The sequence below is a fragment of the Pelodiscus sinensis genome, chromosome 26 (genome assembly GCF_049634645.1).
Source record: "Pelodiscus sinensis isolate JC-2024 chromosome 26, ASM4963464v1, whole genome shotgun sequence".
Taxonomy (NCBI): Eukaryota; Metazoa; Chordata; order Testudines; family Trionychidae; genus Pelodiscus; species Pelodiscus sinensis.
Window position 1 is genome coordinate 864,847 of NC_134736.1, and position 25,619 is coordinate 890,465.

The 25,619-nt window shown below is 49.9% G+C and overlaps 3 protein-coding genes across 11 annotated transcripts; 1 reads left to right on the forward strand and 2 right to left on the reverse strand.

Annotated features, from left to right (window-relative positions):
* Positions 1-50: 50 nt before the first annotated feature.
* On the forward strand, positions 51-9,974 carry IFT46 (intraflagellar transport 46). Of its 5 annotated transcripts, none has more exons than XM_075909589.1 (12): positions 51-318; positions 478-574; positions 1,098-1,174; positions 2,215-2,348; positions 3,425-3,499; positions 3,603-3,696; positions 4,717-4,845; positions 5,284-5,405; positions 6,092-6,158; positions 6,694-6,754; positions 7,456-7,541; positions 9,372-9,974. In XM_075909589.1, the coding sequence occupies exons 1-12, from the start codon at positions 301-303 to the stop codon at positions 9,465-9,467; spliced, it is 1,056 nt and encodes a 351-aa protein (XP_075765704.1). In that variant the 5' UTR covers positions 51-300; the 3' UTR covers positions 9,468-9,974. The 5 variants fall into 5 exon arrangements, with proteins under 5 accessions (XP_075765704.1, XP_075765702.1, XP_075765703.1 ...); XM_075909587.1 differs by having other exon boundaries at positions 52-318; positions 1,095-1,174; XM_075909588.1 differs by having other exon boundaries at positions 54-318; positions 1,095-1,174; positions 5,287-5,405.
* Positions 9,975-10,374: 400 nt separating this feature from the next.
* Positions 10,375-20,037, reverse strand: TMEM25 (transmembrane protein 25). Of its 2 annotated transcripts, none has more exons than XM_075909585.1 (9): positions 19,004-20,037; positions 18,492-18,621; positions 17,713-18,024; positions 16,617-16,907; positions 15,609-15,740; positions 15,413-15,443; positions 14,634-14,734; positions 14,283-14,360; positions 10,375-12,341 (listed from the first exon to the last, which is right to left on the reverse strand). In XM_075909585.1, the coding sequence occupies exons 2-9, from the start codon at positions 18,577-18,579 to the stop codon at positions 12,268-12,270; spliced, it is 1,107 nt and encodes a 368-aa protein (XP_075765700.1). In that variant the 5' UTR covers positions 18,580-18,621; positions 19,004-20,037; the 3' UTR covers positions 10,375-12,267. The 2 variants fall into 2 exon arrangements, with proteins under 2 accessions (XP_075765700.1, XP_075765701.1); XM_075909586.1 differs by having other exon boundaries at positions 18,492-18,668.
* A 147-nt stretch (positions 20,038-20,184) lies between these two features.
* TTC36 (tetratricopeptide repeat domain 36) lies at positions 20,185-25,193 on the reverse strand. 4 transcript variants are annotated; one of them, XM_075909591.1, is made up of 4 exons: positions 25,014-25,190; positions 21,817-22,005; positions 21,310-21,404; positions 20,185-20,994 (listed from the first exon to the last, which is right to left on the reverse strand). In XM_075909591.1, exons 1-4 carry the CDS (start codon positions 25,126-25,128, stop codon positions 20,812-20,814), a joined length of 582 nt encoding a protein of 193 aa, XP_075765706.1. In that variant the 5' UTR covers positions 25,129-25,190; the 3' UTR covers positions 20,185-20,811. The 4 variants fall into 4 exon arrangements, with proteins under 4 accessions (XP_075765706.1, XP_075765705.1, XP_006121009.2 ...); XM_075909590.1 differs by having other exon boundaries at positions 21,402-21,503; positions 25,014-25,189; XM_006120947.4 differs by lacking the exon at positions 21,310-21,404 and having other exon boundaries at positions 25,014-25,180.
* Between the last annotated feature and the right edge of the window lie 426 nt (positions 25,194-25,619).

The window sequence follows — 25,619 nt, forward strand, 5'->3', positions numbered from 1 at the left end:
CAGGGGCGGGGCCCGCACGCAGGTGAGAAGCAGAAACACCCCCCCCCAGACTGCGCGTTCCAGCCCGCGCTCCGACAGCCCCGCGCACCTGTCATTCTTTCCTTGCAGTGACGCGGCCCGGCCGCTAGGGGCCGCTGCGCGACGCCCTCCCCTTTCCACAGGAGAGGAGACGCATGGACGTGACTCGATCCGGCCGCCGTAGAGCTGGGGCGGCAACTCTCGCGAGAGCCAGTTTCCAGGGTGACGGGACACAGGGGGTGATGGAGGCCCGGCCTCGGGCAGGGCCCTGAAAGCCGGGACATGGCGGAGGCCCTGCAGGTGACTGGGGGCGGGGGTTGAAACCGTAGCAGGGGGCGGCGCTGCCCGGGTGCTCTGGGTCCCGAAAGGCCCGAGCACCCGCCGGGCAGCCCCAGGCCGCTCCCGGCGCTTTGCAGTCGGCAGCGACAGTGACCCGGACGCGCTTGTCTTTGTCACTAGACCAAAATAGTGGAAAACCAGCCCTACGACGAGAGCCTGGAGATCAACGACTCCGAAGAGGTGGCCAGTGTCTACACCCCAACTCCACGGCAGCGAGGTAGGGCCGCCGCCTCCGCTCCCTCCCTCCCTCGCCGCCGCCGCCGCCGCCTCCGCTCCCGCCCTAAATGCCGACGGGCAGCTTGAGCCTCGCTGCTACAGCGTCTTAGCCTCCCCCAGGGGATGAAAACTCAGTTCCTCAAAACTGGAGGGGAGCAGGCTCGTTGGGATTCGCTGGACGCACGGTGCTGTGGGGGTAAAGCAGAACACGCGTTTTAAATACCAAAGGTGTTCCCTGGGGGTGAAAAAGAAGCTTGAGAGACTAGATGCGGTAAGGACAATTGTCACAAACCTAGGCGTGCACGTGGTTGGTGGAATAGGGATTTGGGCTTTTCCACCGTGGCTAGCCCAGCTGCAGTCTAGTCTAGTTCAGCCTCATGCTGCAATTGAGTAAACATGACTGTTAGAACTTCAGTGTAGGGCCTGTGTAGATAGGTGCCTCAATGTGATAATCCAAGCTGCAATCTCACAACCAAGCTTGGGTAGCATATATACAGAAACCTTCTTGATGATCTCTTCAGCAGGTCCTAGGTCCACATGCTCACAGCTCAAAAACATGGCTGATAACAGCAGTGATGAGTATGATGAAGAAATAAACAAGGTATGAGGTTGTCCATGTTCTTCTTTGCTGATGTAGTTGATCACAGCATTTTGTAGCCCCCATCTACCTGGGACTTGTTATCTGTATGTTGAGTCCTACTGGGGAAATTTCTTAATGTTTTGTGATTATTTTTAAGACCCATTTTGAGTAGAAAGAAATGTAATTGCAGTACTTTTTGGCAAGACACATTATTTGTACTAGAAATAGAAGGTAAGGAGGGGGTCAGATTTCTTTTTTCTTCAAGTAAAACAGATGGAACAATGTATATGAATTTGGGAGAATCGGTCTAGAAGGGAATTTTCACATCATGGTAGCTGATACCATCCAGTGTGGATATAATGAATACCAGGCCCACTGACGAAGTGGGTCTTTGCCCACAAAAGCTTATGCTCCAATACATCTGTTAGTCTATAAGGTGCTACAGGACTCCTTGTTGCTTTTACCAGGCCCACTGTTGTTCAGTGGCTGAAGTGGGATAAAAAGAGGGTTGTCAGAGATCAATAGCTTACACCCACGTTTGGCTGGAAACGTAGGGAGTGTTTTTTACAGTTTAGAGAACATACACTGACTATAGGTCAGGACTCCTGAGTTCTATGTCCAGCTCTGTACTAATCAGTTGTGTGGCTTTGCGTGAGCCAGTTTTCTCCTATCTATTTCAGTTTCTCTGGCTGTAAAGTGGGATCATAGTACTTACTGCCTTGGAAAGGGCTGAGTACTGTTTATAAACCATTTTGAGATTCTCTAAAAAAGATAAATTCTTGTTTGTTAGAACTAAATATTCCTCCCCCCCCGCCCCATTGCTGAAACCCATGCATTTGGGTCAGACTAAGAGCAGTAGTAACCCTAGATTAATTGTCTGTGCTGGCATTCCTTTTCCATACCACCCAAGGAAGTTTCTTTTTCACACAGCAGTGCCACCCGTATGTGGCAAACTTTGAACAGAGGGTGTTTTTCTGTTTAGAATGAAAAATGGCAGAGCTGGGAAATGGGGCTGTTGGGAACGTCTGTTGCACCATAACTTTGGTTTTAACATGACCTAGGAAAAGAAGGTAGCTCAACTGGCCCCACAGCGAGGATTTAGTGAGAACGAGGATGGAGAGGATGAGGATGATTCGTCTGAAACTGACTCGGACGATGACGATGATGAAGAGGAGCATGGAGCCCCTTTGGAGGGGTATGAAGGACTCTCAATTTATAAGAACAGTTAGAGGAACCACTGGAATTAAAGTCAAGATCTCCCTTATGAGAGAGACCTGTTCCATCCTAACAGGCCAAATGAGTAATGTTATATTCTGACAGTACTGTGCAGATGTGTCTTTAGATTAGACAGTGTGGGATAAGGGGTTTAAAAGCTGAGACAGATAATATACAGATGCAATGGCACAGTAAGTTTTCAGAGTATCAGCCCTGAAAAATGAAGATACAACGATATAGCTATATTAAGGGGGGAGGGTAGGGTAGAGGGAATGCCATTGACCGTGTGGACAGGACGAGTGTCACTGGGATTTGACATGCATCAGTAAAGATGCATTGTTCATAGATAGAATTGTTCTTAGAAAACTTAAAACTTGGATTCCTAAGCAAGATTCTGAAGTGTTCATTGACACAGGGAGAATTCTTAATTTCAAGTATGCCTGTTAAGTTTCCTGCCTACAAATACCTGCTCATGAACATTTTGAGGTAGCATAGAGCGTAGCCAGGTAGCCTGGCAAAAACTCAGACTTAGTATGATAAACTAGCAGTAACAGAAGGCAGGGATATTAGTGGACCCATTAATATACTCAAAGCATTGTGCTGGACAAAGACAGAATGCAATTGTCTGAAAGAGAGTACAGATGTCTAGCATGCAGGCTAGCCTGCCTCAAGGGAAGTAATTGTTTTATCATTACATTGTATTGTAATATAAGTTTGTTGAGAGTCTGGTTTGCTGCCCATCACTATGATATTATTAATTAAAACTCCAATCAAGAAAGGGGGTAATCGGTGTTGTGAGTGGTGTTCTTATGGTGGAAACATCTTCAAAGAGGAAGAATTTGAAGCATTTCTTAAAGATGTCAAACTCTGGATTCTTTTGATCTCATCTGTAAATTTGTTCTGTAGCCAGATCCAGCCCCCAGTATGGGTATACTAGGCTAAGGAAAGCATTCAAGGCCCTCTCCTCTTTTAACACACCCCTAGGGGATCAGATACAAGTTCTCCATTAAGTTAATCTTCCAGAATCTGTTGGTCTTGAATATCTCTTTTCTATAGTGCCTACAACCCTGCAGATTATGAGTATCTACCAGTGTCTGCAGAGATTAAAGAGCTCTTCCAGTATATAAGGAGGTGAGTATAAGGAGTCTGTGTTGGAATGTCCTTCGGGTGGTTGAAATGGTTACAGAAAGAAATACTATTTTCCTGGATGATACTTTGCTTGTGTTATTCTCAGGTACACTCCACAAATGATAGAGCTTGAACACAAACTGCAGCCTTTCATTCCAGATTTTATTCCAGCTGTTGGAGACATTGATGCCTTCTTAAAGGTACACAGCTTTCAGATCCTTCCCTCTTGTGCACCCATGAAAACAATATTAACTTAGTGAAAAGTAGCATTTGCTTTTCTCTTTGTTGGAACAGCAGTAATCTCAGCACATTGGGTGCTGGATTAAGAACCCAAACCCACTTATGGCTCTCGGTGCCCCCTTATTATTTGAGTTGTCCTAGAAAGCTAGGATTAACAAGACTAAAAGAGGGTGGAGGGAGTTCCCCCCCACTCTGCTGCCTCTATCACCCCAATCAAAGCACACTTAGTACTTTTTTTTTCTTACATTGTTGTAGTTACTATTAAGTGTCCCTCAGGGATCCAACTCCTCCTCTTCAGCTTCACTTCTGCTATTCAGGTACATTCAGTAGAGCCTTTTGTCTGATTGTCCAATCCTCCTTTTCTTGAATTTTGCCATCTTCTAAGGGTTTGTTTGTTTTTTTCCAGAATTTCATTCTTAGTTTTACCTCTGAATTATCCTTCCAGTATGTCTGAGATTTGGATTTCTGTCCCACGTGACTGGAACACAATAATTTCTCTTGTTTGCAGTTTCATACTGGATAATGCGACTGATTGTGGAAGCTGAATGAGTGTGTAAATGGGATCATTATCTCTGGTGGATATCAGGTCTCCTGAGTGCAGCTGTAATGAAGATGAATGAGCTCTGAATGCTCTCTGGCTTTCTATAATTAAATATTTCTGCTGATCTTGATGAAATTTCACAATCGGATCTCTGAATCTATTTTGAGACTTAAGTGGATAGAGCAGAGATCTTAATTCTGATGTTACTTCTTGCTCTGTTTTCTGTAGCATCCCATTTAAACTGCAGCTCTCTTTCTGATCCAGAAGTGCCAGGCAGCTCTGCAACGCTCTCTCCTACTACTTTTTCTAAGGCTAGTCTGTGCACAGCAACATGATCTTCCAAAGCAGTATTTTAAAAGGGCTTATTTTAAACATCCTTTAAACTTGCCTGTTTTTTTTACTTTAGAAGAAACAAAAATCAGTTCCTCTTCATCTGCAGGTTCCACGGCCTGATGGCAAGCCAGATAACCTTGGCCTGTTGGTACTGGATGAGCCATCCACAAAACAGTCAGATCCCACGGTGCTCTCTCTCTGGTTAACGGAAAACTCCAAACAGCACAACGTTGCAGTAAGTTATGAAAATAAGAGTCGTTTACCCCACACTGTACGGAGTAGAAAGACGGAGTCTTGTTCTAATCTGGGTGTCTGTAGCACTACCATGCTTACAACACAGTAAGGATTTGACTTGAAGTTCTCATGAACGGAAAACATTTTCCTACCATGCCATTAGACTGTGTGTCTGCTCTCATTGACTCACGTGCCTTAATTAACAGAGTTTGGATTTGTTTGTTTCCCTGGGCCAGAGCTTCATCTCTTGCGGTTGTTCCTATCTGGTTTGGGTAACTGTGTTCTTTGCCAGCTACTGTTCTGCTCCAGTATGCAGATGCTGGATGACCTAGCGCAGCTGGGAAAGAGAACAAAACCACACTGCCCATCTAGGAATGAAGCACAGGGTTTGCAGGGAGCCATGGAGAGTCTGTCTCTAGAATCTCATTTCTGTTCCCAGCAGCAAATAAAAGTGAAGAGCTTGGAGAATGCAGAGAAGAATCCCAAAGCTATTGATAACTGGATTGAGAGTATCAGTGAGTTACATCGCTTCAAACCTCCTGCTACTGTGCACTACACCAGGTGAACTCTCTGCAGTCTCCTGCTTTTGTAATTTACTTTGCTTACTCCTTACGCTTGTCTTGTATGCAGAGATGCAGTTCTGAGTAGCCTTTGATCAATGGAATGTCTCTCCTGCTGACTTTGTGTAATTCAGCTAGCTACAGTTTGCCTTTGTAGAAAGGGAGCATGTTTAAGCAACTAGAGAAGGTGACTAAGAGTCAGGACTCCTGGGTTCTATTTTCTACCTGCCCCAGACATGTTGTTCGATGTTGGACAAGTCACTTCAATTCTGCATTTCAGCTTCTCCACCTGTCCTATAAGGATAGCAACTCTGACTTACTGGGAGTAGGACTGAAAGGTTTCTCCAACATTTGTGAAGTGCTGATATGAAAGGCTCTGAATGTCAGCAAAGAACTATAGTTAACACTTTTCAAAATGCACAGTCAGAAGAGAGGAGGAAGTTGTGTATCTTGATTTGAACTTATCCCCTAGTGTGGACCTGGCCTTAAATACCCTAATTGTGTGAAAGCTGCTTAGTCAGTACCCTTCTGTGTGGTTGGAGAGGCAAATGTGTGTTTTCTGCCTGAGGATAAGAGTGCAGTTGCTGTGTCACAGTCTCACCAGTCTGTTTTCAGTGCACTCTGTCAAGCCTCACATCCTGCAGAATTAATGCTGGGCTACTGTGTTTAATTTTTCTCCCCTTGCAGGCCAGTGCCCGATATTGAGACTCTGATGCAGGAATGGTCTCCAGAATTTGAGGAGCTCTTGGGAAAGGTAGGTTGTCAGCCCACCTAACAGCTACCTGAGCTGTATATTACAGGCATTATCTGGATTTTTTTTTCATTTTGGCCTGTGTCTCTACACTATCTTGTCCCTCATTCACACAGGCTGGTTCAGAGCTGTTTGGGTTTCTTGTATCACTATGAAGGAAAACTACTGTCTAGGCAATTTGGTGTCTCTAGTTCATCAGCTTAAGCCTCAAATCCAGCAAGGTCAATCAGTGGTGGTTGAAAACTGCCACCCTGTAGTAACTGTTCAGCGGCCTGTGTGAAATGGGTGAGTTTCAGTCCCATTCTTAGGGAACAGGCATCCACATCACAAGTCGATGCTAATTGTTCCCCACGTTGGTAGAGATGCCAAGCGATGAATGGGCCTCCGTCTCCCTGACCTCCTCCCCTTTATATGGTGGGACAAGGAGGAAGCTTAATTTGCTGCTGTCCAGGCTGTGCTTTCTTTCTGCTGGGAACACTAGTCCATGCTCTTGCTGTATGGGAACTGAACATGAGTCTCCTCTCCATGTCCCTTCTAGGTGAGCCTTCCAACTGCAGACATCAGCTGTGGCCTGGCTGAGTACATTGACATGATATGTGGTAAGCAAAGAACCTGTACACGTCGCTTATCTTCTCAAAGGCAGCAGATTGTCAGCTCCTTACCACCCTCCACGCACCACCACCACCACCACACAAAGTATGACGTGTTACACCCATAAGACGGTGGTTGAGCAGGCAGCACTTCCTCCCAACAGCAGTGTGCTCTGCCTGTTTGGAAGAGGTATTCCAGGTGCATTTGTTGCATCTTACCATTCAAGCTTAGCCTTTTATATCACTAGGCTGCAGATGTGGGGTCAGCCTGCCCCCAGTGGACGGGCTGATAAGAGGTCCCTTCAGAACCTGTAGCTGTTTCACATTGCAGGAAGGTGAATGGCCCTTGTTTTTTCTGGAGATGGGTGTTGTGTTCCAAGTATCATGTCCTTGAGCAGAGAAACAGATGTGCCTCATATTTCTAAATGTGTCTGTTCCCTCTGTATACTCAGTGGCAGACCCTGTCCTATTCACTGATCACGCAGTAGCACTAGAGATGGCATCATAGTTAGGAAAAGCAAGAGACCTCTGCAGCCAAGTTTAGCCCCAACCTAAGCAGATGGTGCTTGTAGTTGGAAGAAAGAACTTAGCATGTAAAGCCCCCAAGCGTTGGGTTGCCATGGAGGTGTTCAGAGGGTATTGCTACTTGGAGAGGGCCCATGCCCAGGCAACATAAGGATACTAAACACAACCTTGCTGTTTTGTCCTAGCTATTCTGGACATTCCTGTCTATAAGAGTCGGGTCCAGTCCCTGCATGTCCTCTTCTCGCTGTATTCAGAGTTCAAAAACTCACAGGTAGGTGACTCCAGCCCTGTCCACCACCTTCCAGGCTGTCACTGTTACAAGGGAGGAAGGCAATGTTAAGTCACTTGTCCTAAAATTCACAACAACTCTTGTGCATTGAAGAGCACCCAACAACAGTACATATCCTGGCCTCTTTCTGAAGCATTTCCATTATTTCTTAGCTATAACTGCTGTTTTCACCTCTCAGGCTTCCCATGGCTACATCCTACATGTGCGTATAGGACACACCTGCTGTTGAAGGGCATACCATTTTGGAAGCTGAATGAGAACTTAATGAAAAATCTTTTCCCAGCTGAAACTGCAGGAGGTTTAGGGAAGCAGATAACCAAATGCTTCCTAACAACTTTACAAGTACAGAAAGTTCCAAAGGATCTGAACAGGGACATCTTTTCCCTTCATGCTTTCCAGAAGTGACCTTGCTGGGTCACTCGTTCAGTCCAGCAACAGGCATCACTTTCCCAGCAGTTCCTGCTATTCACTGAGGACCCCAAACGCATGCTAGCATGTTGCAGAATGCAGGTGACATCCATTCTTTTATGACAAGTCTTATAAAACTTGAAGAAAAGTTATTTACTTATTCCCACAATGTAAGAACTAGGGGTCACCAATGAAATTAATAGGCAGCAGGTTTAAAACAAACAAAAGGAAGTTTTTCTTCACTCAACACACAGTCAGCCTGTGGAACTCCCTGCCAGAGGATGTGATGATGCCTAGGACTTTTAACAGGGTTCAAAAAAAAGAGCTAGATAGCCATTAATGGACCTAACCTCCATGAATCTATTAGGCAGGATGGGTAGGAATGGTGTCCCTAGCCTGTATCTGGAAAGGGGTGATATGGGAGGGATCATTTGAGGATTACCTGTTGTGTTCCCTCCATCTGAGGCAGACAGGCTACTGGGCTAGATGGGCCATTCTTATGAGATAAAGTTAGTATATACGTTCACATACATTGGCCTATGGAAATCCCTAAAGCTGTACCGAGGAAAGCTGTTATGGGTCCCTTTCCTCAATTTTGTGGTAGTTGATCACATACTGCAGTCGATGCTTTTCCACACTCTCCTCTCATCAGTTGGGTTTAAATCTTAATCTTGAGTTTAATTTTGACTATTATTGAAGAGGTTTCTCCCTTGCTTATAACTTACAATTATTAGACTCCTCTTTGGTGATGGGCAATGAGTGATCCCCTTTCAGCAAACTTCAACCCATTTCTCCTTGTTTCTTAATAGATTAAAGTGGAGACAATAGCTGGCTTGAGTTATTTTTTCCAGTAGCAGCTGGAGAATGAGTGATCAGGTCATTAGGGCTCTTAGAAAAGGCAATTTGCAGAACATTTCAGTAAAATGCTGCTTCTCTCTCTTCTGGAGCCTCCTGAGGACTTTCCAAAGTGTCTTTCATTTTTCAATACATGCTGTGTAGATGGAGAAATTCTGCCCAGCTTTTGCCCATCACAGTACCATAAATTCACTTACATTCCACTGATGAATTTTAATATACTTTTCATTTTTTTATTAATGTGTTTATGGGGATCATTGCCTCATCTGTTTCCCCATTTCTCCGCCATAAACTTTATTTTTTTTTAAATGAATGCAGTTACTCCCTCTAAATGAGATTATACTGTGTAGGGTGAAATGGAAACCTTTGTTTCACTAATGTAGCTGAGTAGCTTTTCAGATTGCATCAATTTTCTGCTTAATGAAATTCTGAAGTTTTTTGGGAGTTTTTTCATTGGATGGTCTAAATATATTCTCTCTAAACAGCTGGCTTTGTGTTGTCAAATGACCAGAGCAAGTCACTGTACTAACACAGTCTCTTTCCCCACAGCACTTCAAAGCCCTGGCTGAAGGGAGAAAGGTAGGGAGTCCTCTATCCAATCCACCCTCACAGGCAGGAGAGGCAGAAGTGTTACGCTTCAGTTGAGAAAAAGACCTTTTCTTCAAGAGCTAGGGCCTGCACTTAGGAGTAGAGCCTTGGCCTAAGACAACCAGCAGAGCAAAGCATTACTGAAACCATCTTTTCTCTCTGCACTGGCAGATGGATGAATTAGTCAAGGTTAGAATTTAACTTGTGGCTTTTAGCCGGAAATGCGTGAACCTTTCCCTTTGACTCACATCCAGATGGTTCAGCAGGCTTGCGAGTAACAATGTCCTAGGAATCTGAAATCAGCCTCGTGGCTTTACAGTCTACTGAGCTTCAGGGTTGGTGCTAATGATGGGGAATATGACTAGCCCAGATCCCCAGCCTACATTGCTGGAGAACCAGGATTTCACTGCAGGAATGGACTCAGAATTGCTTCTCCACAGCAGTTTCCATTATGAGAGGAGTACAAGATTCAGCCACTGAATGGAGAGATGAAAGCCACAAACATGTCATTCACCTGGGGGGGTGGACTTAGGCATTTCTAATAAAGAGATGTATTCACCAGTGTGTGTGCTTGTGTAAACCTGTCCTGTAAGGCGAAGAGCTGTCACTGGAAGCAAATGAAGGGGAGAAGGAAGTTTTATGGATGAACTTCTGCTCTGTGTTGGGAGCTCAGTAGCAGCTATTCAAGGAGGAATACTAAGGGCACCAACAGAAGGGAGGTGGTGGTAATACCATCACAGTAAGGAAGAGTGGAGTTTCTTTCCCCCTTGGTTCCTGGAGGTAGCATTAGTTAACACGTGAAATGTCTCCTTTATCACCCTCTGGGGAGAGGCGAGAGCACAAGCTTAGGGTACATCCAGCAGCTAGTCCTGGTTTACACTTGTAACTTCCAGCAGAATTTGGCTTAGAGTTGCTCTGTATTTTGGGAGATGAGGACACAACACTAGAAATAACCGGCCACTGCTACAGACAATTTTTGGTTTATTGCTTTTGGAAGAATTTTCCAGACTCTTTTGAGACAACCCATTGGTCAGTGCTTTTGAGATCCTTGGGAGAGGACCGCTGAAGGCTCTTCCGGGGAGTCAGCCTTTCAAGTGGCCAAGCCCAGGTAGGTCCCTCCAGCCCATAACTCGTGCCAGAGCATCAGTCCGTTTAGAAGCAGCTCTGTGTTATACTTTGATTACAGCATTTTATTCTTGAAGTGCTTAAGTTACATAAAAAACATGCCTCACCTAACAATGCAGCATCTGAAAACAACTAACTGAACTAGCAGCTGCTAGATAATTTGATGCATAGCTTAATGTATTACGCAGAAGCTGGCCAGCCTGAACGGCCACTTCCATTTGTGCTTGTTCACTAGCACCCAGATCATGCTGACTTCTTGGCAGGAGAGAAGGGTCACAAATGGGAGTCTCCTAGGAAAGAGTTGCTCTTTGCAGATGCGCATTCACAAAAAGACGGTCACCACAGCAAGACACACAGCAAAGGCTAAAAGCCCCAGAGCCATCCTTGTGCCCAGGTGCTGCAGCAGCTCTAGTCGACAGGATTTACACACCAGTCACTGCAGTGGAGGATTAGATCCTCAGTGGTTTTTCACACAGAAATTTGCTGCGTACTGCAGTGCCTGGGCTCAGAGTGAAGAAACGTGACACATGCCTACTCTCTGCAAGGACGTGCATGCGTGTAAATGAGGGCAGAGCAGGGATGCATCTCTCCTAAATGCTCTTTTCAAAGACTAAGAGCTTCCCTTTATCACTCTGGTTCTCCAGGAGGCAGCCATGGGCTTCACTCAGCTACCACCCCCAGTCCGTTCTCAGAGGCTGAATAGGGGCTACCCAGCAGCAGCCCATCACTGCTCATTACAAGGGTGGAGGTAGCTGGGAGCAGAGAAGCACCAGGGGCACTCATGCTCTTTTTGCTGTTTCATCGCACCTGTGCCCTGCACAGCAGGTGCACAGAACCAGAGCAGCTGACAACTGCCTCAGGGCTCACTATGTCAGGTATTGGCATTTGCCATTCTTGGCATGCTTCGCCCCTCCCAGCCCCATGGGGAAGAAAGTCTGTTCCATCTCCTACTGCACAATACACCCCTGGGGACAGGCCACATTTTCCAAAGTGGTCCTTAATATTTGAAGCCTGTAATAGCTTGGAATACCCAGATCCTGATCTTCTGAGCTGCCTACTCCCCTGGGGACAGCAGACCCCAGCCATCGGGACTCAGCCTGGGCACCAAAATCAAGAGCCACTTTGAAAGCTGTTGGACTTAGGGACTTGGCCAGGCCTGAGAAGGAAGCTGTGACTGACAGAGTGGAGTTTAGGCAAGCCAGGCTCCCTGCCCCTCTCTCCACCTCCCCCCCATAGATGCTGACATTACCTCATCTGCTTCCACTTCCAGCAGTCTGACTCCTTGAAGCAGCTCCTGCCCACAGCTCTGATCCACTCAGAGATGGATGCTCCCCAGGCCTGAGGGGAGATGAAATGACCACGGCTGCTGAATGCGTGCATTCCTCTTGCTCCCGGGCAGGAGCACAGGCCAGTTGCAGTCCTGGTGCTCCAACTGCTCCCAGCACACTGGACAGTTCTTAATGAGATTCCATGGTGTTTTAGGGAAGACTAGCTGAGGCACCCAGGATCCTTGGGGCAGAAGGGTGGGGAAGATGCAGGCCCCGGAAGTTGGCGGCGCACTTCTCAGCTGGAGCTCGGATGGTCGTTATACAGAGAGCTTGTTCTGGGTGGGCTCTGTCATCTGGGATTCTGGGGAGAATATCAGCTCCTGGATGTGTCTGCCTTGCTGATGGGTCAGTAAACTCATCCCAGAAGATGGAAGGGTAATTTGTACCCCACAGGAGCTACACATTCAAAGCCATATCTCATCACTGCTCATGCTGGACACTTTATAAATGTGTCCAACCATCGGGAACCGGACAAAACCTGGAGGACAAAAGAAATGCCATTACAATTACCCTACTGCATAGCCAGGCCAGACTGCGGGGCAGGAAATGTAGCTGTAGGAAGCCCCAAACTGTTCAAAATGTATCCATGGCAGTTGCCTGCCATTGCCAGCCTCTCCACTTTCAGCTCATTTTTTATATCTGCACAGGGAGAGGTCTAATGATGGTATAATCCATTAAAATAAATGTAAATTAAATAAGCAATACATGCTTGCTACCAACTTTTGAAGAAAGGCAAACCACTGAACGGCTGGAATCACTGGCTAAGGACCTGGAACCACAGTTTGCTGGCATGCTAAACCAGCCTTTGACAGCAGAAGCCTCTTCTGCAGGTGCAGCAAGAATATTTTCTTAATTTCAGTTCATTCAACTAATTCATTTAAATGACTAGTTCATTCAGTGTTAAACTGATTGGGAGTCAGAAAAGCTTGTTTTCCAATCTATGAAAAAAACTGGCTTGAGAGAATATGATCTATTAGTTCTAAAACCTTGAAGGATGTGGTGATCAGAAACAATTCAACTTGCTACCTACAAATACTTTTAATAAACCAGTTAGTTTGAAATAAAATCATGTCTTCATAAAAATTCTCTTACATTTCTAGTACATGAACAAATTTAAAATGCATATGAGCATTTTAATTTAATTTGTATTTCCAACATAATACATATGAAAGTTAAGCCTCTGAATTAGCCCAAATAAACATGCAGATATAGAGTATGTCTACACTACAGAGAAGATTGAAGCTGCTGCTGTCAATCTTCCTGGGTTCAAATTAGCAGGTCTAGTTAAGGCAGCTAATTCAAATTGAGAGGGGTGCGCCAGTCAATGCTGGTGAACCTGCTACCACAAGGAGTAAGGGAAGTCAATGGGAGAGTGTTCTCCCTTTGATTTCCTGCACTGTGCACAGCGCCAAAAGTTGAGTTAAGCTACTTCGACTTCAGTACACAATTAACGTAGCTGAAGTATCTCACTTTGACTTTGTCCCATAGTGTAACTTACCAGTTAGCAAAAAAAGCAGCAGCTTTAGTGAAATGGCTGCATTTAGTTGCATAAAATGTTTTAATGGTTATCAGCCAATGAGACTCAGTCTTCCTTTAGGAACATAAAAGGTACAAATGCAAGCGAAGATAAAATCAGTTCTTTATACCAAGGTTTCTGTGTGGCTGATTTAAATCAATCCGCCCAGAGTGCTACTGAGAGCAGCGACATGCCATGTTGCACGTGCCCACACAGAGAGCTCTGCTGGTTTGCTGCTTGCTCTCCTGTCCAGCCACACAAGGTCAGGAAACAAGCTCCACTCTGTGGCCTTACACTACAGCCTTCTCTTTGGAGCCAGCCCCATGGAGTTCCCTGAAGCAGCCGCTGGCAAGAGCTGGTCTCTAACAATCGCTCACCCCGAGTTTGGGAGCAGCATTACTTACTAGCTCTATTCTCATCAGCAGGGCTTCTGGTCTCTCCCAGAGCCCCTGCCAGAATCGACAGAGCCCACCCTCCCTGCTGCCAAACAAAGCCGTGTCCTGGATGGGTCTGGCCCGTCTCTGAGTCCAAGGAGCGAATGAGACTAAGGTGGGTGCAATGTCTCGAGTGCAGAAGATCATGCTCTACAGCAGGGCTCCAGCTTCTTGCTATTCGCTGTTCATCGAATACTTGCCTTAGGACACATCAGCACTGGCCCAAAGCAAGAGTTCCCAGGGACCAGAGCTGGCAGGGCGACCCTCCTGAGCTCACATACTGTGCATCCCCACACATCGGCTGACCTCCCATTTTACACCTGAGCGCCCCACTCCCCCATGCAGAGCTGGGCTAAGTGCATGCAGCAGTGAGCACTTTGCACTAGTCCATCACAGGATGGAACCACCTTCCAGATCCACTCCCTGTCCCTACAGGGCCTCTGCCGCCCAGTCATGCTCCCTCTGTTACCAAGGCCTAGGCTGTTCTCTGGCTCTGACAGGGCATTGTCCTTCCGCTCCGTCTGGATTCCCGTGTCTCCATGGCTGGCTGTCAGGGGAAGGAGGAATTTCAGATTAGCAGGAGTCTCACACGTCTCTACTGCCCCAATCAGCCGGGACTCCCTACCTGGGGACTCCGGCCCCAGCCCTCCCTCCAAATGCAGCAGGTACCCAGCCCAGAGCAGAGCCCTAGAGCCAAAGAGGAAGCACCTCCTGCCCCAGACAGATGCAGGAGGAGAGGAGTCCTGGGGGAAAGGGAAATCCCACCCATCTGCTAGGTGGGATGTCCCCCTGAGCTGCCTGGCTCTGGTAGGGAACTCACCTTTGGTCTCCTGCGTGAGGTCATTGAGCTGCAGGTTGGATGGGAGGGACATGTTCTCTCGGGGCAGTCGCACGCTGTTCAGCTTCCGGTTGTTGGAATCGCTGGAACAGGAACAAAACTGAAGGGCTGCAAGAGCCCCCTCCGGCGGCACAGCACATACTGCGGTGCAGGCCTCCCCCCAGCTCAGAGGCCCTGCCCCCCTCATGCCCATGCGCCTGTTTCAGTGGATCTGGCTCATTCTGGACTGGGTCGGCAGAGCCTTGGAACACCCCTGTTGCTGCATCCGTGTCCCCTGGAACCACAATGCACAAGGGTGGGGGGCTGGGTCAGGGACTGGACACTGTCCTCAGGCTACAGCTGGGGCCCCTCTGTGAAGAGAGCTAGGAGGAGTCAGTCTAGCTCCTAAGGGTCCAAATTACAGTCGGCCCTAGCTGGCCCCAGACACTGGACCCTCCTCTTGGGTCTGTTCAATGCAGGGCAGGGCAGGGGGTGCCTGGACTGTCCCTGCAGAGGACTCCAATCTCCAGTGCTGTGAACATGGCACTTTGCAAAAATGCCATTGCCCAACCCCCAGGAGCTCTGAGTAAACCCAGACCCTCCCTAAAAACTGCACATGCCAAGGTAGTGACGGGGTTCAAGAGGCAGGCACAGAGGCGTGGGAGAGGTGCAGACTTGAGGCTGACAAGTGAGGGTGTGGGAAGCAGAATACAGAAGGCATTTTTACCCCTCCACCAAGCCCTGGCAGACCAGAGACTCTGAGCGAGGGGCAGGTGGGTTACCTCAGAGGCAGAGGTGTAGGTCCCAGGAGCCCTGGCAAAGAAAAGAGAGTGTTACGGGCAAAGTTGGCAGCCTGGTCTTTACACAGAGCTGGGCAACGGGCCCGTGACCCTCGCGGCTGGGAGCGGGTGCACTCCTATGCCCAAAGAAAAGCCCAGTGTCCAGTGCATGGGCAGTGCTGACACGTCCAACTCTCACCTGATGCCTTCTTCCTCTTCCTGCAGACGACACAGACGATGAGGGTGTTGAGGCAGAGGAGGGTCCCCAGCACCAAGGCTCCTCCAACAATGATGGTCAGGAGGCGCAGCTCCACGTGGGTGTCCAGGAGACCTGCACCAGAGCCAGCCACCGCCATTAGAGACCTCCAGACACAGCACAAGCAGGCCTATGGCACCCCACGGGCTGTGGTCACTGGCCATGCCCATAGAGCACCCTCAGCTCCCCCATCACACGTCTGTAGAATTCAAGGCCAGGAGGGGCCAAGGCGATCGAGTCTGACCTTATAACACAGGCCAGGAATTCCCAGAGCAGTGACAGAACCAACCACAGCCCCTGCTACACTGGTCCAATGGTTCACTGCGCTCGCCGTCCAAAATTCACATCTCATTTCCAGACGGAATTTGTCTGGCTTCAACTTCCAGCAACGGGATCACACGGGACCTTTCTCTGCAACACTGAGGGGCCCGTTATTAAATATTTGCTCCCCATGTGGATATTCAGAGATTGCAACCACGTCACCCCTTCACCTTCTCTTTGTTACAACGAATTATTTACCTCTCCCCCAACCTGTGTGTCATCTGCAAACTTTATCAGTGATCACAGGCCCTGACTCCATAGGTGCTCTGGGGCTGCAGCACCACAGAAAAAAACAGCAAGCGCTGAGCATACACTGGTGGGCTTCTCCTGCCCCACCACCCAGCTCCTCCCTGTCTCACCCCCAGCGTCTCTCGGATGCTGCCAAACAACCACTGGGGGGGGGGTGGCAGGGCAGGTCTGGGTGACGCCACATGGCCCAGCGCAGGGGGCGGAAGAGGCGGGACTGGACCCTTCCAGCTGGTGAGACGCTGTTCTGTAGCCCGGTCTGGAGGCTGCCTGAGAGAGCCAGGTTGGGGAGGTGACTTGCACTCCCTGCCCAGGCTCAAGTACCAGGGTCCCTTGTCAGCTGAGCCTTATTCTGCAACGCTCGCCAGCCCCAGCACCACCTACCCGGCGGCAGGATGGAGGAGTTGGTGATGCCCACGTTGTTGGCTGCACTGAAAGAGAAGTTCTTGGCCACGCTGCTGAGCTGCACCTGCACAGTGTGGTTGGTCATCCAGGGGTAGCTCTTGGTGTCCAGGATGAGGAAGTCAGACGTATTCAGCATCACGTGCCCATCCTGGTCTGTCCAGGTGATGCTGGCTGGGGGGTTGGCCCGCACCAGGACAAAGAGAACCATGAAGAGACCCGGGTCCTTGGCCTCCTGGTACTTTGCATTCATCTTCATGATCTCTGGTTTAACTGGGCAGGGAGGAACACAAACCAAGCAAGTATGAGATCAAGCTGGTCCCTGCCCTTGAACCTAGTGAACTCTGACCCTGGAGCGGGGGAGGGAGGGCAGGGAGTGCAGTTTAGTGGATCGTTAGTGACGGATCCAGGTCACTGTCCTGCGTTCTCTGCACATCTGACAACCAGGAGCAGGGCTCAATCCCTTCTGGTGCTGGCTCCAATTAGCTGCCAATAAGAATCATGACAGCCTCCCTGCAGCTGGCCAGGGCATCCAGGGCACTGCACAATTAACCCCTTCCAGTCCAGCCCCAGTGTTCTCTACCTCCTTGGTGCAGACACACAAGCATGGGCGGGAGGGAAGCCTCTCCCATCCCCTTGTGCCTAACTGCATAGGACCAGTGCGGACCTTCTTAACCTCTCCAGTCAGGGGAGCTGGTTCCAACCCATCCTCAACTCTCCAGAGAAACACATTTGGGGGAACCCGAGGCACCTCAGAACTCTCTGTAACCAGCTGCCTCTGCCTGCCGTACCCAGGGCTGCAGTCAGGACTGAGGGGCAGCACAAAAGCTGGGGACAAGGCAGAAGGGCTGGGCTAGCATGGTCAGGACTGGGGGGACCTAGCAGAGCTTGGGAGGAGAAAAAGGACAGAGCTGGAATAGCCATGGGCCATGGAGGGACAGAGGGGCACGGCTGGACTAGCAGAGGGGAGAGATGCCACATCAGTGTTCTTGGTCTCTCCCATACTGAGTTCTCTGGGCGAGGGACCTGGCCCACATGGAGCAGGAGCCCAGGCAAAGCCCCCGGGGCTGATCCTTACACTGCACGTTGAGGAGCACCGAGGCGTTGGAAGTCTGGCCAGAGGCTGGGTCTGTGAGTGAGCAGTTCAGTTCCCTGTCTGCGCGCTGCGCCGTCACTGTGAAAGTGCTGGAGCTCTGCTCAAAGGCCTCAGCCGAGGTGGTCACCACCATGGAGCTGTTGGTCTCCTGCTTCTTGCCGTTCAGGTACCAAGTGAGCATGGGCCCGGCCTGCCAGCTGTCCACCTGGCAGGTGAAATCGCGGCTCTCATCCTCCTCCATGGTGCTCACCAACAACGACTGTCCATTGATCTTGGGATCTGGCTCCCCCATCCCTACAGGGAGTCAGGAGGGAAAAGCCATCAAAGCAGCACACTTGAGCCAGGAGCTTATCCTATACCCCCAACCCTGCTCCATACACACCAGGGATCCAGTTCATCCAACAGTGGAACAGGCCTAGTGCTTGGGGGCTCTGAATCTAATCCGGGCTGCACTGAGCTGGCTGAGGCAGCAGCTGGGGAGCTTGGACTCAGGCCAGTCCAGGACCAGGAGACTGCAACAGACCAGGTGAGGGAGCCTTGGCAGGCATGACCTCTAGGAGCCTCCTCCCTCACCACCAAAGCCCAAAGCAGGGGCCTTGGTTTAGTTCCTGTTGACTCAGTTTCAGGGGGCCCCTCACAAGCTGGGATGGAGAAAGGGGGCAAGTCCAGCCCCAGCAATGCACGGACACACCATGCACAGGGCCCATGTCTGCCCCTCCCCCCCCCCGGCACGGGGACTGCCCTCCATGCAAGGGCCTTACCTGAGTGCACTAGCATCTCAACGTGCAGCAACAGCAGCATGTGCGAGAGGGCGGCACGGCAGCTGGGCGGGTGCCTGGTGGGCCCCATCTCTGCTCCGGTTGGGTCCCCAATTTCATCAGTGCCCCGGCGCTAGGAGAGAGTCAGACGGTACCTGGGTGCTGCTCTCCACGTGGCTTCTGAGGGAATCGGCCCATCGTGAACTCGGGCCTGTGGCCGAGCGAGAGGCGAACACAGCGCATCCGCGGGGGGTTCCACGCATCTGCGCTGGGCACCGGCACTAGGGGATGAACTGGTACCATGCGGCCCCCACTGCAACCCGGGGACCCCCGGGGGCCACCGGCCAGCCAGGCCTCCTCGCTGCGAACCCAGGGCAGGGGATTCTCAGCCCCCCCCATTAGCGCCCGTGGCAGGCACAGGGGCAGGGCTCACACCGCGCCGCGCAGGGCGCAGGGCAGCCCGGCCCCAGCCGGCGGGGGAGCCCCCGGGACGCGCGCAGCGGCCGGCGCGTTACCTGCGCTCTTTGCGGCGGCCGAGGCGCCTGGAGCCGGCTCCATCAGCCCCGCCGGCCCCCAGCGAGCGCTCCGGCCCGCGGGGGCGCTGCCCATCCCGGCAGCGGGGGGCCCGGCCCAGCTCCGCTGCTGCAGCTGGCTCCGGCGCCACCGCCCTGGCTCCGCGCCCGCCCGCTGCAGTCCCAGCCTCGCTTGGGGGCCGGGCTCCGCGCGGCGCCGCAGCCCATTGGCTGGCGGAATCCGAACCCACTCCGGTCCATTCCTCTGCCACCGGCCCGTGTGAACGCTTCTCTTAGTTCGGGTTGCCGGGGCTCTGCTGCGAGCGCAGCGGCCCGCCCGCGTACAGGTCCGATGTCAGTGGCAAAGGCCCGGGGCTTGCGGGAGCCCTGGGCAGTGCAGCAGGTGCGGCTGGACAGGGTGTGCTACACTGCACCTGCACTTGAACCTGCCACCTCCTGGGAGGAGTCTCTAAACCTGGGTCCCCTAAAACATCTCCAGGGGCTCCGCCAGGTTGACAAGCTGGACACACAGAGGTAAACACGTACAATCAGGGACCGACCGCTGGGGCTCCGCACACATTTGTAGGCACGTAAAGGGCTCCCGCGCCCAAAAAGTAAGTTTGAGAACCGCTGCTCTAAACAAACTGAACAGCCCAGCGGCAGAGGTGATGTTTCCAGAGGTATCAGGTGAGAAACATTTGAGATTAGCCAGGCCCTGGCTGTCAGCATTGGAGGCACCTGGCTGAGCACCTGCTGGGGAGTTCATAAGCAAGTAGGGGGTGTAGTCAGTCACTTCCAGCATGAGGAAAGTATGGGTACCTAAAGGTCCCCATTGTGCTAGGTACACAGCCAGACCTTGCCTCAAAATGCCAGTTGTTGAAAGGGACAAGCCCACCAGGGGCAGAAAGACGGAGTGACTCGCCCAGGATCCCAGAGTCTGGGATGGAGCAGGGACTTGAATCCAGTTCCCAAAGACCCAGTTCATTGCGCTGGTCACTGAACACAGGCCGGTCTATTTCCAGGCCCCAGCAGAGTGAAATGTGAACAAGGGCCTAGGGAAGAGAACAGGATGACAACATTGGCTAGAGGGGCAGGCAGGGGAGGGGTTTTCATAGCACTCTCTCATTACTACTTGCACATAAAAGCAACAAGCACACTCATTACACCCAGACAACTGCAGCCAGTACCAGTCAAAGTAGAGAGTTTATTTGGGATAGGGGAGAGCATTGCTGAAGTCCGGCCAGCTCTTCTCTGGAGCAGCAAGTCTCAGGAACAGCCACAGGGGCGCCATGTCCACAACAGGGTGCCATTCTGATACAGCCAATCCGCTCATAAGATTCTAGAGCTTTACTAGAAACAACAAAAGCTTCTGGGAAGGAAGGGGCATGGTCTGGTTTGTACACAGGGGCCCATCACCTGGGAAGTGTCTGCCACATGACTCTTGCCTGGGGGTCTCATCTAGGAACCAGCCTGTGACAGATCTTAGTCTGACAGAATATGGTCTGCACTAAGGACTGAGATGCCTCAGGCACTGAGGAAGACAAACTTCCCCATAAACATCAGCCATTTCTTAGGGTGCACCAATGGAGATGGCCCAGGTGGAGAGGTCAGACTTCTGCGTGGGGCAGGTGGAGGGCATCCTATTGGCCTGGCCCAGCAGAGCGATTCATCAGCAACCCTCTCCCCGGGACACTCCCAGCTGACCCTTGCCTGGAAAGACTGGCTCTAGTTGCTTCCCTGGATGTCTGGGTTCTGCAGCTTTCTCATCACCTCCGAAAGCATCTGGTTGCAGAGTGCTGAATACGGGTTCATCAGGACCAGCTGGTGCCGAGCGAAGGCACTACCCAGGCCAGCTGCCTGCTCAAAATCCAGTCTGGCCTTATCCTTGTGCCCCTGCAGCAGACTGAGGAGGCCTCGCTGCACGAAGCACTGGCATGCCACATGGCCTGTGCCCCTGCTGAGGTGCAGGGCTGTGTCCAGGTCCTGCAGGGCACCTGTTTGGAGGCAGAAGGGAAAGAAGGTGAATCCATCTGGCCTTGGTCAGTGCAATGTGCTGGGACTCAGCTGCGAGATTCTGGGGGTTTTAGACGCATAATTATTATGCACAGCACAGTGAACTTCCCACTGCCTTCGTTGAAAGAATAAGTATCATCCCTTTTGATTCGACAGGCTGCAGGGCAGTGACCACAGCCACCTACAGACTCTCACAGCTGGGATCTTGTAACCACATTTTCAAAATTAAAAACAGGGTCCTTTTGAGGGGCTTGTTTAGGCTCAGGAAATGTTCGTTCAGTAGACAAAATACCCACTTTTTGTGTTGTGCTCCAGCTTCTGATCCACCCGCAACCTGGGCAGGTTCTCAGATGGGAGGGTTTTTCACAGGAACGTGTTCTGAATTTACCTGCTATGGAACACCAAGAACCAGGAGCATTCACTGAGCCCACAGCAACTCCGGAAGTGTCTCCTCTCATCCTACCCCATTCATTGCCCTGCAAGTTTGTTCCTGGTAAATACAGAGCAAATTCCATCCAGTATTGCTACACATTGGAACAAACAATGGGACTGAAAAAATTGGGGCATTTCAGAACCCCCAAAAGAAGATCATGGGTCTCAGGGAAGTCACATGAACTATTGGGTTAAAAGTCAGAACTGAAGGGAAGATTTGCTCCACTATTGTGTGCAATTCACATAGATTGTGCTTATCCATTAGACTGGCTCAGTCACTGCTAGAACCAATCAGACCCATCTGTTTGCAGCCCTCCCCAAGTGTAACTGCCCACCCATGTGTCATGGGCACAACTCCCCATCTCAAGTACCTGCCACGTCCCCTTTGAGACGAAGGGCCTGGGCACGATTGTTGTAGCACGAGGCTCGCTCTGGAAGGAGTTGAATGGCCTGGCTGAATTTCTCGAGGGCTCTGTTCACATCTCCAGATTCAGCTGCCAAAACCCCCTGTAGCTCCAGCTCTTTGACTTGCTCCAGTAGCTCTGAGGTGAAAGCTCCTTCTGTGACATGTGTGAAGGAAAAGCCTCATTTATGGAGCAGACACCCAGCTGAGGACAGGTGATCCCTTGTACCAGACCAGGGCACACTGAAGGAAGAGTCTCACCATCACCAGACATAGGACAGGGGAGCCCACAGGACCTGGGATTAATATGAGGCCTCTGAGCTAATCTTGGACTCAGGTTTCCTGATGGGACTCAGGTTTCTTGGGGCAGAGCAGCATGTCAGTGGGTTGCTGAGATAGCACATTCCGACCTGACACTTTTACTCAGGTATGTATGCAGGCTGGGCAGCAGCAGGCCGCACTTCAATCCAACAAGCAGTGTAACTTCCGCACCTGCCCTTTCACCTAAACTCGCTGCCCACGAATCTCATTGCAAAGTGCCTGAGGCCTGGCCCACAGCCAGTGTCCGAACCGCTCCCTGGTGAATTAGAAAAGTATTGTGGACAGGTCTAGTGGGGTCCTCTCAGCACCTTGGTCCAGGCCAGACTCCCTGGTTATTTGTAACAATTGTGCAACTCGTGAAAGGCGACGTGGCCTGAGAAGCCTGCACAAGTACCTCTCAAGCCAACTGTACTGATGCTCCTGGCAGGAGAGTATCCCTGGCCAAGAGATGCTTCAGTAACTGCCTGAATGTAGAAAGCAGGCTGAAGCTGATGAGGCAGGTATTGGCTAAAGCCTTCTACTTGCTGTCATTCTGGTCCTGGTCTGTAGGCCCCTCCCCTGACTCTCAGCAAAGAGTAACAGATGCTAAGACCCCTGGTGACATTTCATCTAAGGCCAAGTCTACACTGGCACTTTACAGCACTGTCACTCTCAGGGGTGTGAAAAAACACCCTCCTTCCCAAAGACAGCAAGTTAAGCACCAGTGAGAACCAGGCTACTGTTAGCCACTCCCCTCACAGAGGTGGTTTACCTGGCACACTGGGAGAGCTTCCAGCACTCATGCCATGGCCACACACTCAGTTTAACGCACTGTCACAGCTGCACTTTAAAAACAGTTACGCACAGACAAAGCCAAGGTGACAGATGTGCAGCATGGCAGGGGGCAAGCAGGCAGCTCTCTTGCACCACTTGGTTTTCATTGCAGAGATTTTCCCTTCCAGGGCTGAGAAGAGCTTTCCAGTGCTAATGAGCATGGACCCCAGTCCCAGAAAGGTTGGGTCAGTCCACCTGACTTGTCTTTCTAGTGTGAAAGGAAGGTATTGAAGCCTACCCAATATGTCAAATGAGCACCAGTTTAATTATAAGTGTAAAGGAAAGGCAGCATTGTGAGATACAGGAGATAAAAATTAAAACAAAATTTGATTGGATGACCAACAATAACCCCACTTTTAGGGAAGTAAGTAACTCAGACAGCAGTATGCAACAAAGTGCTGATTACCCCAAATGGAGCAGATGAAAGTTTTTGTAAGGGCAGAATGAGACAACAAAAAATCTAACGTCAGCAATTGTCAGGCGAGTGGAGGATACCAAAATACCGAAACAGGGTATATAAGGTTGGATGGAACAGACCAAGAGCGGACGGGCTACGAATCCAAAAAGCTAGATCTGATAAACCAGAGCTCCCTCCCCGACGCTGAATCTCGCTGCTACACGTAAGCACCGAAAGGGGAACAAATAAGCTCTTAAAGGGGAACAACACAGGTCATAAGTTGCAACAAAAAATCCAAAAAAAAAGGAAAAACATAAAGAAAAGAATATCTCCTGAATCTAAGCAATGCTTCTATCTTTCTTAACGTGAGTATTATATATTTGTTAACTCCATAAATTGTTTAAAGGTAAATCAGGAGGGTAGGGTATATCTGTACTAGAAGTTATTTCTTTTTTTTTTAAACTGTACTGTTTTTCTACTTTTTCTTTGTATATTCTATTGTCTTAAAAGAATCAAAAATAGTGAATGGATTTAAATGGAAAATTAATTATAAAGGAAATAGAAAAAATAAAAAATCTTTATTTGACTCTAAAAAGAAGTATTCCTCTGTCTGTAGTTTCAAATCCTTTAAAGAACCAAACCCGTTTACCGAAATGGCATCATGAACAGGATTTGACAAGAGCAGAGGGTGCCCCTTTAATAAGTTAAACAAAACAGAAGGTATAAGCCCTCTCAACCACTAATTATATCATAATAAGGATGAGAGTGAAGAAAACATGCTCAAAATACGAGCAGTTCTAGCAATAAAGGAAGAAAATCATACATATACCCTACATGTAACATTCAGGGTTGAGATATTTAATAGTTAATAATGATCTAGCGAAATGGGAGTTAAAAGATTGCAAAGTACCATTACCAGATGTAACACAAAAAACCCCATTTAAAGAAACAAACAGATTATAAAAAACTGCAAAACATATTAGAAAGAACAGCCGATACGACAGATCCGTATGGAAATGGGGGTACCCCAGAAATATTAAAATTGCCAAGTCAAACAACTGACAAGTTGATGGGAGAGGTACTAGAGGACCTTATAAGATATGCTAGAGAAAAGAAAAAATTAACTGCCGACAAATGGGATCCAAATAAAGGGGTCCGTGTACTTTAGCCCTGGTTAAAAAAAAGCCAGAAACACAATAACTAAATTAGAAGGCACAGTAAATACCCTACAAACCTTTCCTTTACACTTACAATTAAACTGGTGCTCATTTGACACATTCTGGGTAGGCCTCAATACCTTCCTTTCACATCTAGTTAGCAGGTTCTCCTCTCAGCTCTTAGTGAGCTTTCCCGAGCCTCCAAACCCCCGTCAGTCCCTGCCAGGGGAACACTGGGTCTTTCCACAACACCCATGCGACATTCTTCCCTGCTGTAACTCCACTGTCTTCTCTTGGATTACAGCAGTGTCTACACAGCAAAGCCCCCAATTCCCTTCACTAACCAATGCCAGCGCACACCGCCTCAATGGCAAAGCCCCGCCGCCAGTGGGAAGGGTAAATCAGAGCCATCACAGACCCTTAGTTACCAGCGAGAACCTGAGCCCAAGAGAGAACTGCTGCTAAATCAAACCTCACCTTCCCCTTGAACTGCTGCCGCCTCCTCTTCCTCGGCAAACCCAAGGATATCCCCAAAAGGAGCACTGGGATTCAAGATGGCTTGCAGAACTGCCCTGTCCTTGCTTGTAGCCATGTTTAACAGCAGTGACAGAGGAAGGAAAAGGCCCCTCCAACAAGCCAGGAATGAGGTGGGGAGATCAAATGGGAGGCTGGCCTAAGAGTAGCCAATAGGAGGGGGGGTGGAGGGGGGCCCCCCCGCACTGCACAGCAGCAGGGGAGGTTAATGTTCACAGGGCCTGTTAGTATTCCGCCCCCGGGGCCCGCTGGCCGCTAACCCAGGGGAATTGCAGAGTCCAGACACTCAAGCTGTCACACGCTGAGCTGAACGCACCAGAAGGGCTGCGGACGCTGAGGTCAGTAAGGAGGAGGGCAGGGACAGGGATTGGGATTCTAGCCCCACCCAAAGCACTACCAGCTCCTATTGCACAGACACGGGAACACGCAGGATGCACGTTCAGCCACTACTACCTTTGGATGTTTCTCTTACATGCCTCCTCTAGCATCAGCCTGCCCCCAGCATACCCAGCCAAAACTGTCGTCCAAGCCCGGACCCCTCAACAGCTA

Excerpts from the sequence above, each read along its gene's own strand:
- TMEM25 (XM_075909585.1), bottom strand. The coding sequence starts at position 18,579 with ATGGGGCCCACCAGGCACCCGCCCAGCTGCCGTGCCGCCCTCTCGCAC. Across the intron at positions 15,741-16,616 it reads CTCCTCCATCCTGCCGCCGG|GTCTCCTGGACACCCACGTG; the intron begins GTAGGTGGTGCT and ends GCTCTGGTGCAG. Across the intron at positions 12,342-14,282 it reads AGAGAACAGCCTAGGCCTTG|GTTTTGTCCGGTTCCCGATG; the intron begins GTAACAGAGGGA and ends TTTGTCCTCCAG.
- IFT46 (XM_075909587.1), top strand. Across the intron at positions 575-1,094 it reads CCCAACTCCACGGCAGCGAG|CAGGTCCTAGGTCCACATGC; the intron begins GTAGGGCCGCCG and ends TGATCTCTTCAG. Across the intron at positions 6,159-6,693 it reads TTGAGGAGCTCTTGGGAAAG|GTGAGCCTTCCAACTGCAGA; the intron begins GTAGGTTGTCAG and ends TGTCCCTTCTAG.
- TTC36 (XM_075909590.1), bottom strand. The coding sequence starts at position 25,128 with ATGGCTACAAGCAAGGACAGGGCAGTTCTGCAAGCCATCTTGAATCCC. Across the intron at positions 22,006-25,013 it reads GGCAGCAGTTCAAGGGGAAG|AAGGAGCTTTCACCTCAGAG; the intron begins GTGAGGTTTGAT and ends CACATGTCACAG. Across the intron at positions 21,504-21,816 it reads TCTCAAAGGGGACGTGGCAG|GAACAAACTTGCAGGGCAAT; the intron begins GTACTTGAGATG and ends TGTATTTACCAG.